General features: G+C 45.9%; 1 protein-coding gene across 1 annotated transcript in view; it reads right to left on the bottom strand.

Moving 5' to 3' along the window:
- LOC124606627 (chitobiosyldiphosphodolichol beta-mannosyltransferase) overlaps positions 1-14,623 on the bottom strand; it is a 98,162-nt gene that overhangs the window by 22,081 nt on the left and 61,458 nt on the right. Inside the window, exon 4 of the mRNA XM_047138623.1 lies at positions 11,618-11,791. Within this exon, the coding sequence (XP_046994579.1) occupies positions 11,618-11,791 (174 nt within the window). The remainder of the gene's footprint in view (positions 1-11,617; positions 11,792-14,623) is intronic.

The raw sequence follows: 14,623 nt of genomic DNA, 5'->3' as shown, positions 1-14,623 counted from the left end.
AGCTACACTTGATTTACTTTGTAAATACAATGTGTTGTCTGCAGAGAATCACCTAGTGACTTCTTTATAAGAGACTTGAAGAGACATAATGTAAGAAAACTGATGTGTTGGTAAATGTGCCGACACCTTGTAGATAGAGGAGGCCGAAATGGAAGCTATCTAACGCAGACGGGCGTGAATTCTGGAACAGGATAAGTATTGAATGCTAATAAGAAAAGTATGCAGCTCCTCGTATACTTAACTTTTATTTATCCTTGTTGTGAATACAGCATTCCGGATGAGACATTTCATACTATAACTATCAAACTATCACTTGCTATGTAAGGCTAATGGCGCCTTGCTAGGTCGTAGCCATGGACTTAGCTGAAGGCTATTCTAACTGTCTCTCGGCAAATGAGAGAAAGGCTTCGTCAGTGTAGTCGCTAGCAAAGTCGTCGTACAACTGGGGCGAGTGCTAGTCCGTATCTCGAGACCTGCCTTGTGGTGGCGCTCGGTCTGCGATCACACAGTGGCGACACGCGGGTCCGACATGTACTAAATGGACCGCGGCCGATTTAAGCTACCACCTAGCAAGTGTGGTGTCTGGCGGTGACACCACAAAAACAGTCATCATAGATCCACAGTAGTGATCATGAGAAGAGAGAATTGACTTTTCAAAAAACGGATTTCTCTTTTCTATAATAAAGTTTACAAAATGATGGGGGCATGAATACATTAAATACTCCAAGATTTGAGACCTAGTATTTTCATTAGTAGTAACTCCTGCCTTCTCCCTGTTGAAAAGATCCACTCCATCAGCTGTGTAGGTTGGTACATATAAAGATGCACTGTCCTTCCACTGAACCAATAACACTGACTAACAAATGCTTGTTATCACTTTTGATATGTTCAACAACTCCTGGTTGCACTTTAGTCTGTGTCGCAAAAACAACACGAGACATTGGCTCGTTACATGGCAAGTATTGTCCATCTTGAGTTGCATAAAATTATGCAATTGAATGCAAGCATATATGTGTAATGACACTATGTGGCTGTGTATGATGTAGAATGCTGGCAGTGTAAAGCAGCATCCAGTCACTTTTAGTTGGTTTACTGTATTAAGAAAAGCACTGTTGCGGGTTTCGAAATTATTTACTCATTATCAAATGGCTTACATGCCTTTATTGGAATGTGGGTGATGGTTCAAAGATGAATTGCGGGGAAATTACCACAAGGAACACTTGTCTTTCTCTAATGAATAACACTTATGTTGTTCTTTTTTGTTTTTCACACTTACACACACACTCATGGTAGTCTTCGTTATTACTGAATAAAGTGAATTGGTTACCTGGCCAGGGTGGCAGCACTGTCATGTTTATGCCCTAGAAGCAGGGAGGGGAGGCAGTAAAGGTGCCTTTTTTTCTGCTCAGTTTTGCACATGCACTTAAGATTTCCACCAGCACAACTACGCATGCAGAACTTCCTCGTAATGGAAGCCATGCGTAACTGCACAATGCTTGCTGGGTTAGGTGGTAATCTCTTGCGCTGTTTAGCAGATGACAGGTAATTGGGTTCCATGTATGTTTCACTGTGTAGTATATTGAAGTTATGCTTTAAGATGATTTAAATGCCTGTTGAAATTTATAGGGGATTACAGACAATGAAGTCATGTGGAATACCACTTCTGAGTATTATTTGAATAAAAATTTGAGATGTGACGTGTGAGTGTCAGATATTAGGAAAAACGTGTCAATCATATTATTGTAAAGAATTAGATACTTTTCAAAGTAGAAAAGCAGAGAAGCAGCAGCCTACAAATTTGTGAAAAGTGTTTGTGAAGACTGCGGACAAATATTCATGCTATGGCAGCTTAATAACACAACAATTGAGGAACCTGACATCTGTAAAAAAGAAAAGGTGAGGTATGCACACTTCATCAACAAACTACAAGAAATTAAAATGGAGACTTACGGTGCAAAAAATGTAAAACTTAGAATGTTTATCTAAAGTAATCTTTTATTATTAAAGTTGTGTTAAGAGCTTTGTTACATAATAAAATACAAATCATATATCGAAAGGGAATTAACTTTCACTTAACAACTAAGAACCTTCGTTGAGTATTTCTCAGTTTCATAAATAATCACTGAAGTGCTTTGTTTTTAATTGCAAAATAATTAGTATATAAGTTGCTGGTTACAAGCAAAAGACATTTTATTGCCAGCCTTACCACTGTAGTTTCTCAAGCAGAAAATCTAAAATCTCATTGTGAACTGAAATTTGCGAACAAAGCGTCGTCGTTGCTTTGTATTTTCCGTACCTCAGTTATTTAGACACTTCTTCCCCCCAAGTGTCTTTGGGTTCTCTTTTTTGGTCATCTTTTCATCTCAATAAATGCAGCACAAACTCCCGAGCAAAGAAGAGGATGCATAGCAGACTGCTCTTCCAATGAAGCAATGAGAGGACACGATAAAGCATGCATTCATGTGATGCTTTCGCTAATTTTTGTGCATATATTTTCACTGCCATGCATATGTGAATGTGCATTAGGAAAGAGGCATCAGGACACACCTTTACAGCATACCCTCTGGTACTCTTACAAATGGAGCAATGTCACAAGAAACATGTCTGCAAGTGGCACTGACTGAAGTGACTATTAGTAACAAGAACACTGACACAGTGTACAGTATATCTCATCCTGTCTCCTCACAATGTTTCACTGTCAGTATCTGTAAAATTACATTCTCCAGCGATATTGTTGTGTTACACAACTGTGTCTATTGAGTCATTGTCTGCTGTTTCAGCCACAAATGACAATGCCGAATTCTTGGTTGGTTGGTTGGTTGGTTGGTTTGGGGGATTAAAGGGACCAGACTGCCATGGTCATCGGTCCCTTTTTCCAAAGACAAAGAACACCCACAGAGAATAAAAACAAGGAACAGAAGAGATCACAGACGATACAGAACAAGAGATACTGAGACAAAGACAAGACAAAACAAACTAAAACCACACAGAGTGTGACGGTGGTTGGCCGACCATAGACATAAAAAAGGAAAGGCCAGCCACTTAGAAACACATTAAAAAATCAGTGTAAAACCATAGGCCAAAGGCCAGAATCAACACAAAACAATAAAATACAACAGAAACACTCAGAGTAAATGATAAAATCCCCCTGTCCGAATAAAACGTAAAACTAAGTCAGCCATAGTGGAGTCGTCTGTTAAAAGGGCAGGGAGCGTAGCAGGCAGCGCAAATGTCTGCCTGACCACTGCTAAAAGGGGGCAGGCCAGCAAAATGTGGGCCACTGTCAAAGCTGCCCCACAGCGACATAGAGGAGGGTCCCCCCGGCGCAGTAAATAACTGTGTGTCAGCCGGGAGTGGCCAATGCGGAGCCGGCAAAGAACTACTGAGTCCCTGCGAGTGGCTCGCAGGGATGACCGCCACACAGCCGTCGTCTCCTTGACAGCACGGAGTTTATTGCGCATTGGCAGTTCGCGCCATTCATCGTCCCATAGCGCCAAGATTTTGCGGCGGAAGACTGCCCGCAAATCAGTCTCTGGGAGGCCAACGTCCAGAGATGGCTTACTGGTGGCCTCTTTCGCCAGGCGGTCAACATGTGCGTTACCCGGGATACCGACATGACCGGGGGTCCACACAAAGACCACAGAGCGGCCGCAACAGGCGAGAGTATGCAGAGACTCGTGGATAGCCATCACCAAACGAGAATGAGGGAAACACTGGTCGAGAGCTCGTAAACCGCTCAGGGAATCGCTACAGATAACGAAGGACTCACCTGAGCAGGAGCGGATATACTCTAGGGCACGAAAGATGGCGACCAGTTCAGCAGTGTAAACGCTGCAGCCATCCGGCAAGGAACGTTGTTCGGAAAGGTCCCCTAGAGTGAGCGCATATCCGACACGACCAGCAACCATCGAACCGTCAGTGTAAACAACACCAGAGCCCTGATACGTGGCCAGGATGGAATAAAAGCGGCGGTGGAAGGCCTCTTGAGGGACTGAGTCCTTAGGGCCCTGTGCCAAGTCGAGCCGAAGGCTAGGGCGACGAACACACCATGGGGGTGTATGCAAAGTAGCCCGGAAAGGAGGTGGAACAGTGAAACCCTGGACCCCACAGAGAAGCTCCTTGACGCGGACCGCTATTGTACAACCAGACCGGGGCCGGCGTTCTGGCATACGGACGACCGACCGCGGGAACAGGAGACGATAGTTTGGATGCCCGGGCGAGCTTAGAACATGGGCAGCATAAGCGGCCAGCAAACGTTGGCGTCGGAACCGCAGTGGAGGTACACCTGCCTCCACTAGTACGCTGTCCACAGGGCTGGTGCGGGAAGCACCAGTGGCAAGGCGTATCCCGCTGTGGAGAATCGGGTCCAGCACCCGTAACGCAGATGGGGATGCTGAGCCATAAGCCAGGCTCCCATAATCCAGACGGGACTGGATTAACGCCTGGTAGAGCCGCAACAGTGTAGAGCGGTCGGCGCCCCAGTGGGTGTTGCTCAAGCATCTCAGAGCGTTTAGATGCCGCCAACACGTCTGTTTCAGCTGCCGGATATGAGGCAGCCAAGTCAACCGGGCATCGAAAACCACCCCCAAAAACCTGTGGGTCTCCACCACAGCAAGGAGTTCGTCGGCAAGATAAAGCCGCGGCTCAGGATGGACTGTTCGGCACCGGCAGAAATGCGTAACGCAGGTCTTGGCTGCCGAAAACTGAAACCCATGCGCTACAGCCCAAGACTGCGCCTTACGGATAGCGCCCTGTAGCTGACGTTCAACAGCTGCAATGCCAGTAGAGCTGTAATAAAGGCAGAAGTCGTCAGCATACAGGGAAGCGGAGACAGAATTTCCCACGGCCGCAGCAAGCCCGTTAATGGCTATTAAAAACAGACAGACACTTAAAACAGAGCCCTGTGGCACACCGTTCTCCTGGACGTGGGAGGAACTATACGAGGCCGCGACTTGCACGCGGAAGGTACGACACGACAGAAAATTGCGGATAAAAATCGGCAGAGGACCCCGAAGACCCCATCCATGAAGCGTAGAAAGAATGTGATGACGCCACGTCGTATCGTACGCCTTCCGCATGTCGAAAAAGACAGCGACCAGGTGCTGACGGCGGGAAAAGGCAGTACGGATGGCCGACTCCAGGCTCACCAGATTGTCGGCGGCGGAGCGGCCTTTACGGAACCCACCCTGAGATGGAGCCAGAAGGCCCCGAGACTCCAGTACCCAATGCAAGCGCCGGCTCACCATCCGTTCAAGCAACTTGCAAAGAACGTTGGTGAGGCTAATGGGACGGTAGCTGTCCACCTCCAGAGGGTTCTTTCCAGGTTTCAAAACGGGGATGACAATGCCTTCCCGCCATTGCGACGGAAACTCCCCCTCGACCCAAAGACGGTTGTAAAGATCGAGAAGGCGCCGCTGGCAGTCCACTGAAAGGTGTTTCAGCATCTGACAGTGGATGCCATCTGGCCCAGGAGCGGTATCAGGGCAAGCAGCGAGGGCACTGCGAAATTCCCACTCACTAAATGGAGCATTGTAAGATTCCGGGTGGTTGGTGTGAAACGAAAGGCTCCGACGTTCCATCCGCTCTTTAATGGAGCGGAAGGCCTGGGGGTAATTCGCAGAAGCGGAACTCATAGCAAAATGCTCTGCTAAGCGATTGGCAATGACGTCGGAGTCAGTACAAACTGCTCCATTCAGTGAGAGCGCAGGGACGCTGGCAGGTGGCCGATAGCCGTAGACGCGTCGAATCTTGGCCCAGACCTGCGAGGGAGTGACATGGAGGCCAATGGTGGACACATACCGCTCCCAGCACTCCTTCTTGCCTTGGCGGATAAGGAGGCGGGCCCGCGCACGCAGCCGTTTGAAGTCGATAAGGTGGTCGAGGGAGGGGTGTCGCTTGTGACGCTGGAGCGCCCGCCGGCGATCTTTAATCGCTTCAGCGATCTCAGGCGACCACCAAGGCACAGCCTTCCGCCGAGGGGACCCACAGGAATGGGGAATGGCAGATTCGGCGGCAGTAACGATGCCGGTGGTGACCGATTGAACCACCGCATCAATGTCATCAGTAGAGAGAGGCTCAAAAGCGGCAGTGGAGGAGAACAAGTCCCAGTCAGCCTTATTCAGAGCCCATCTGCTAGGGCGCCCAGAACAGTGGCGCTGTGGTAGTGACAAAAAGATCGGAAAGTGGTCACTACCACACAGGTCGTCATGCACACTCCATTGGACAGACGGTAAGAGGCTATGGCTACAGATGGAAAGGTCAATGGCGGAGTAGGTGCCATGCGCCACACTGAAGTGTGTGAAGGCACCATCATTTAACAGCGAGAGATCGAGCTGCGACAATAAATGCTCAACGATGGCGCCTCGACCTGTTGCCACTGACCCACCCCACAGAGGGTTATGGGCGTTGAAGTCGCCCAATAGCAAGAAAGGTGGCGGCAATTGGGCGACCAGTGCAGCCAGGACAAGCTGCGAGACATCACCATCCGGTGGAATGTAAAGACTGCAGACGGTAACAGCCTGTGGCGTCCACACGCGTACAGCGACAGCCTCTAAAGGCGTCTGGAGAGGGACAGACTCGCTGTGCAGAGTGTGAAGGACATATATGCAGACGCCACCAGACACCCTTTCATAAGCTGCTCGGTTCTTATAATAACCCCGATAGCCACGGAGGGCGGGGGTTCGCATTGCTGGAAACCAAGTTTCCTGGAGAGCAATGCAGAAGAAAGGGTGAAGGCTGATAAGTTGGCGGAGCTCAGCGAGATGGTGGAAGAAACCGCTGCAGTTCCACTGGAGGATGGTATTGTCCATGGCTGAGAAAGGCGTGACGGGACGGGGAAGGCAGATTACGCCGCTGGGTCACCTGCTGCCTCCGATTGAGCACCCGTGCTAGTGTTATCCATGGCGTCTGAGGGACCGGCGAGATCGAGGTCCTCAGCGGACGCCAGGATCTCCACCTCGTCCTCAGACGCAGATCTGGAAGGTGGCGGTGGGGTGGCTGCCACCGCGAGTTCCTTGGGCTTAGAGCTCTTCTTCTTTGATTTCTCACGCTGCTCCTTGGGTTTAACTGGCTGGGAGGGCTTCACCGATTCAGTCTCCGGGACTGAGGAGGATCGTGAAGCCCGTCGACCAGCTGATTGCGGGCACTTACGCCACTGGCGGTCGTCAGCCTTCCCACTGGTGGAAACCTGGGAAGGGAGGGACCCGAGGGACCCCTTGCGAGCGTGAGAAGCCGAAGAAGTTGGACACTTCTCCGGCTTAGAAGCAGGGACGGACGTCCCCGATGGGGGGGATGGTGTTGCCCCTGAGGTAGGTGGCGCAGGAGCAACCCGGTGGGTAGAGCCCCCCACTGGCAAGGGGGCAGGAGGAGTCGTACTGGTTATCGAGCTGGCTGGAAGTCGTGAAACTGATGGGGCGAGCACAGGTGTTGTAGCGGCGGCGTAGGATGACGTCATTCGCACGGGATGTAATCGGTCGTATTTCCGCTTGGCCTCAGTATAAGTCAGTCGGTCCAGGGTCTTATATTCCATGATTTTGCGTTCTTTCTGGAAGATTCTGCAGTCTGGCGAGCAAGGTGAATGGTGCTCCCCGCAGTTGACACAGATGGGAGGCGGGGCACATGGAGTATCGGGATGAGACGGGCGTCCGCAATCTCGACATGTGAGGCTGGAAGTGCAGCGGGAAGACATATGGCCAAACTTCCAGCACTTGAAGCACCGCATCGGGGGAGGAATATAGGGCCTGACGTCACATCGGTAGACCATCACCTTGACCTTTTCCGGTAACGTATCACCCTCGAAGGCCAAGATGAAGGCACCGGTAGCTATCTGATTTTCCTTCGGACCCCGATGAACGCGCCGGACGAAATGTACACCTCTGCGCTCTAAGTTGGCGCGCAGCTCGTCATCAGACTGCAAAAGAAGGTCCTTATGGTAAATAACTCCCTGGACCATATTTAAACTCTTATGCGGTGTGATCGTAACAGCAACATCCCCCAACTTGTCACAAGCAAGTAACCGTCGTGACTGGGCAGAGGATGCCGTTTGGATCAGGACCGATCCAGAGCGCATTTTTGACAAGCCCTCCACCTCCCCAAACTTGTCCTCTAAAGGCTCGACGAAGAACTGAGGCTTTGTTGAGAGAAAAGACTCCCCATCAGCTCTCGTACAAACTAAGAATCGGGGCGAATAAGTGCTACTGCCATCCTGAGATTTACGTTCCTCCCACGGCGTGGCCAGAGAGGGGAACGTTTTCGGATTGTACTTTTCAGCATTAAATTGAGCCCGAGAACGCTTGGAGACTGCTGGCGGCTGGCCGCCAGCGAGAGATGATGTACCACGCTTCATTGCGGGTCATCCGCCCTGATGCCACCTACTCCGACCAAGGGCCCTCCCCACAGGCGCCACCCAGCCGCAGCAATAGCCACCTGGCAGGACGGCCATTGCCGGGAGTCCTGATGCCCCAAGGAGATGGGCATCTACTCCTTGGCATACGTGGGGAGTTAACGGCGCAGGCATCAGTAGAGCGATCCCTGTGTTGTCAGGGGGCTACAACCAAGAGGGTACATGGCGGCCCCACCACAACGGACTGGCTACCGTGCTGGATCTTAGGTGCAAAAATGGCCAAGGTCGTCGTCGCAGTTAAAAGAAACACTGCAGAGTGCAGCGTGGTAATCGCCCAAGAGATCGAAAACGAGCGGGACACCATTGCAACGACGAGAAATCCGGCTAAAGGTCTAATTGCACGACGGAAACAGTGCACCATGTAAGGCGCCCTTCCCCAATTGGCTCGCTCTTCGGATAAATTTTGAAAGATGGAGGTCAAACCCGAGAGGGGACCATCACATAAGGCCGAAACGTTGGAGACTCCTTTTAGTCGCCTCTTACGACAGGCAGGAATACCGCGGGCCTATTCTAACCCCCGAACCCGCAGGGGGAGCCGAATTCTTGTTCAGATCTATGTCGACTGATTTCATTATATTTTCAGTGTCTTCATCCATCACAGTCTCTCTCACCACACATTTTTTGTGTGATACACAGTTTACAAAGTCTTCTAATGTCCCAACATCACAGCAGCAAAAGCAAACTGACCACTTAGTCTTGTGGTTACTGTTTTTGGCTAGTAACACAGAGGCCCAGTGTTCAATTGCTGGTAACCACCTGAAATTTTACTACAGTGGAAAGGCTGCACAAAAATTAGTGAAAACATCACATGAATGCACTCTTTATCATGTCCTCTCATAAGCCATTAATTTTTGGAATCACAAAGTGAGGGGCTTAATGTATTACGGTTATGGAGCTTACTTTGCAAGATTCCTAACCAATTCTTGCAAGAATTTGTCAGAGCAATAAACAGGAGAAGGCCGGTAATCCTCAATTAATAGTACAGGTTCTGCTTTCCTTGTCACTATGTATTTTTAATTTTTTCTGTTCATTTATATATGATAGTCCAAAGTTCTCCTGTTATTGTCACAGAGGTGAACTGAATACGAAACAAAACTCTGCAATCGCTACATTGTGTGTCACTGATGTTTGAGAATACTCTTCACATACTGTCACTCAGCAACATTTATTCGCAGTGTAATGAGTACAAGTCCATGATTCACCTAAATAAACTCCTTGCCACTGTAATTCTGAAGCTTCATTTTTCATAAAATACCTAATGTAGTATGCTCTTTTTGCTAGTATAAAGGGCAGCCAAGTGAAAACAAAAGAGATGGGGAAAAAAGCTAAGTAAACTGTTTATTATTTCAAAACTAATCACCATAAGTGTTAATGCATTTATCCCACTGCCTTCATGCCTTCATGGAAAAAGTTTGCGACTGCCTAAGGAAAAAAGATTGTACTCTGTTGTGCACCTCTTTGTACAAAGTAAATAGACTGTCACTAATATCTTTCTTCAGGACTCGAAAAATATTGAAATCATATGGGGGAAAATTGGGACTCTATGGAGAATATGAAAGGCTTCCTAGTAAAACGAATGCAGCATAACAAACAACTTTGGCAACATGTGGGAATTTCAAGTGAGCTGCACATGTCTCACTGGGAAGCCCTTACACATCCTCCATACAGTCCTGATCTCTCCTCATATAATTTTCGTAATTTTCAGTCCTCAAGAAAGACATTCATGGCCTTTGAATTGCTTCAGACAAAGAGGTGCACACTTGTGGACAATCACTGTTCAATAGGCAACAGCGAACATTTTTCCACGAAGGCACTGACTCTCCTGTCTCACAGTGGAATAAATGTATAACAGTTAAGGCAATTACCTTTGAAATAATAAACAGTACTCTTATTTTCTTTCCATCTCACTTGTTTTTGTTGCACTGACACATATATGTTCTCTTTTCCACACATAATGACTTGTCAATTCAGCCACCTATTAGAGTCAAACCCCCACTGAAAATGGAACAGTTTTCTCAGAATTTCTTTGTTAGCCTGGAAGTCCAGTTCTATGTGATTAAAGCTCTGAAGTTGTTGCAAAGATAGTATTTCCTTGTATTTTTCCTAATATTGAAGAAATTGCTGTCTAATAACCCACTTGTCTATATTATCATAAAATATTTACTGTAGGCTTTTTATTTATTCTGCTTTGGGGCGGATACTTGCATCTTCCTCTGCTCAACATTGTGCCCCCCCTTCTATAATGTGCACACCACAGACTTACTTAACGTTTGCTTGCACATTCCACTGCCTTCTCTGTTCACACTGTCAGTAAAATTAATTACATTAACACCAAGTTAGTGTGGCTTCAGAAAAATGTCCACAATCACTTTTTACACTCGCACTATGAGATAACAAGATACATTACTTTGAATTGGAACATGGCTGTACCTAGTCGTGTGATTAAGTTAGTTGCCACTAAAATCAGATAAACCAGTCCACCTTGGTGAGCGATATTATTCAACATTGTTAGGCAAAAACACAAAACACCTTGAAGACCCAGTATTTTGACTGACTATTATCAGGTGAAAACAAATAAATTTGCTGTCATCTGATGCAAACTCCATTCAAAATCTTTGGATGTCTGATGAAGCGCATTTTCACTTAAGTGGTTATGTGAATAAGCAAAAATGTACTGGGCTCAAGGAATACCTGCTCAGCCTCACCAGCACCCATTACACATGGTGTGCAGTGCCATGTCCTGGACTGATGGGCAGTTACATTTTTTTAAGATGAGACATTGCTGTCCTGTGAGGTCTGAGAGTTATGTCAACTTACTGGCAGTATTTCTGGCTCCAAGACTCCACACACATTTCCAAGAAACCTAGTTCTGCTCAAGACATTACACCATAAAAACCTATAGCAATTACACCGAATGTGTAAAAAGAAATAAGCAGTCCCGTACAACATATTATGAACCTCAAATAAAGTTTTGCAAAGTTCTTTCATCTTTTCTAATTATTTCAAATTTTTGTGTTTTTCTGCACCACAGTGTACACGACATCTATTGCAATTAGCAGTTTCATATTCATTCAGTCACTGCTACTATATCTATTGAGACACAGCTACTTGATCCACGAGAAAAAATTACACATAACAAGATACAATATACCTATTGCACGTTAAGTATTTCTTAGTCCAAAAATGTGTTATTTGTATATTTTTTATTATACATACCAAGCAGTGTAGGATAGTCTTCAGGCTGCAGCCATGGTGTGATAATTTTTACATTCTTCCACTGTTTATCAGCAATTATTGTTTTATAGTAATCTTTAAGTGGCCCTTTTCCTGTGACTGCACACACTAAGTAAGGATAAGATGCTGTCTCCAGATTTCGTGCATCTTCGTATTCTGCAAATAAAATTAACTCTTATTTTAAGTATTTTATTATTCACATATGAAAGCCATTATTTTAAATAATTTATTACTTATATGTGAAAGCCATAACTACGGAATCACAATTAATTTGTTTATGATCTACTAAAACAAACAACAAATCCCAATACACCTTTTCCACTTGCACAGTAAAGAAAAAGTAGATTCTCAATCGGCACAAAAGATTTCTTTACTGACTGGCATATTTTGAGAGTAAAGATTGAATCAGAAGATAGGGTTTTTCATATTTCAACATTTTCTTTCACATCATCTCCCAATTTTTCTTGATGTGATTAATTAATGGCATGCTATCTGGTGTTCAGCTGCATTTTTTATTTCATTTTATGCGCAATATTTCAGAGACCAAGACCAATCTAGTCATCTACAGGCGCTACAAGCTGTGCCGTAATGTGCACTTGCTACCTGGACTCCAACCAGTTCTGTGAAACAAACATTCCTTCAGCATTTCCCATCTGTGGTGGATGAGGTTTACAGCAAGATTTTAATAAACTGAGTGCCAAACCTCAAGCTTTGTTCACATTGTATCCTCCATCCCAGTTTATTGGGCCTTCTGACATCTTCATGTCAATAGGCTTTTTAATCACACTGTCCCAAAATCTTAGCATCTGCACCACAGCATTGGTCTTGTCAAAATACATTTCGTGATTATATTTGAGATCTGACTTGCTTGGTTGTTTTTGTCAGTTGTGTTGCTAATATTCCTTACACATCTTCCCGACTGTTCTAATCGTCTGCACCATGCAAGGCTTTCTACATTTGTATGGAAGCTACACAGCCAGGTTTTTGGAGACATATACTCCCTTGAACATTACAAAAAAAGGTCTTTGTTGATGGGAAGAAAATACAAGGGTGGTTTGAAAGGTTCTCAGAATCACCACGAGAGGTCAGTGCAAGCGCAACAAGTTGTTCATATGATATTCATTAGACTGTTACCTGTAAACACGTGCCATGTCAGTGCCCTTGGAAGAGAGCTGTGGCAGTGACGTGGCTCTATTGTTGTTCTTCCTTAGTGATTTGCAAAGATGGAAAAAATTGAGATTCGAGCAGTGATTAAGTGGTTCGTAAAGAAAGGTATGAAAGCAAATGACATTCATGCTGATTTCCAGAATACACTGGGGGACTCTGCTCCTTCATATTCAACTGTTGCCAAGTGGACAAATGAATTTAAATTTGGTCAGGAGAGCTTAGATGATGATCCATGCAGTGGTTGGCCAAGATGTGTGACTAATCCAGAAATCATTGCAAAAGTGCACAAAATGGTCATGGAGGACCGCTGATGGAAAGTGCGTGAAATTGCTCACACTTGCCAGATTTCTTTTGAAAGGGTATATCACATTTTAACTGGAGAATTAGAAATGAAGAACTTATCTGCAACATGGGTGCCGTGGCTCTTGACACTGAATCAAAAACACTTGAAAATGGACATATCAGAACAATGTTTGGCCCGTTTTAGGAGAAACGGACAATATTATTTTACACTGGTTTGTGACCACAGATGAAACCTGGGTGCACTACTATACCCCAGAGACAAAACAACAGTCAAAGCAGTGAGAACATGCTGATCTCACCACCAAAGAAAGCAAAGACAATTCCTTCAGCAGGAAAAGTCATGGCATCAGTGATCTGGGATGCGAAGGGGATTCTTTTTGTACATTATCTCCCCACTGGGCAAACAATTACTGGAGAATACTATGCTAACCTCCAGGACAAATTGCAACAAAAGATACGCGAAAAAAGGCCAGGTTTAACAAGGAAGGAAGCCATCTTCCATCAAAACAATGCGCATCTGCACACGTGCTGTCGCCATGGCAAAATTACAAGTACTAAAGTATGAATTGTTGCCACACCCACCTTATTTACCTGATATGACTCCATCAGACTTTCATCTCTTCCCAAAACTGAAAATTTTTCTTGGTGGACGGATATTCACTTCAAATGGAGAATTGATAGCCAAAGTTCACAACTATTATGCAGGCTTGGAGAAAACTCATTTTCAAGATGGGATCAAGGCACAGGAACATCGTTGGACCAAGTGCATTAATCTACAAGGAGACTACATTGAAAAATAAAAAAAGTTTCACTGATGAAGTACTTTTTTTCTATTCCATTCTGACAACTTTTCAAACCACCCTTGTATCTTGACTTGAGTGCGATGTTTCTTTTTCCAGAGATTGGGCCAGTGTAAGGTGATAAGCAATTCTTGGCTTCTCTTTCTTTTATGACTCCCTACCTCATCCAGAGTCATTGTCGATTCTCATATCAGACAACAGCTTCGAGACCTGAAAAAGAAGGCATCTCCCTCATTTGAGTATACCCATCCCCTCACAGTTTCAGACATTGACCCTGGACTGAAGGACCTCAAACCTCTTAAGGCATCTGGATTCGATGGTATACATCCAGAATTCCTGATCCATATGGGAGGAAAAGCTAGGAAATGGCTGGCAGAATTCTTCACTGACATCCTGTTGACTGGTCAACTTCCATTGGAGTTTAAAAAGGCGAAGATAATATCTATTCTGAAACCTGGCAAACCCATCAACAAGGTAGAAAACTATCGCCCCATTGCCCTACTTAGCTGCTGCTACAAGCTTTTTGAAAGGCTCATATATAACAGAATAAGTAGCGCTAGAGAACGTTCCAGTTGATCAGGCAGGCTTCAGACCAGGGTGTAGCTGCTGCGACCAAGTATTCTCTCTCACATCCTTCACAGAGTCAGGATACCAAATGAAGCAGAAAACATCTGTGGCATTTGTTGATCTAACTGCCGCCTTCGACACTGTGTGGAGG

Source organism: Schistocerca americana, chromosome 3 (assembly GCF_021461395.2).
Source record: "Schistocerca americana isolate TAMUIC-IGC-003095 chromosome 3, iqSchAmer2.1, whole genome shotgun sequence".
Lineage (NCBI taxonomy): Eukaryota > Metazoa > Arthropoda > Insecta > Orthoptera > Acrididae > Schistocerca > Schistocerca americana.
Note: the sequence above shows the minus strand (reverse complement) of the source record. Positions and strands in the feature narration are given on the sequence as shown.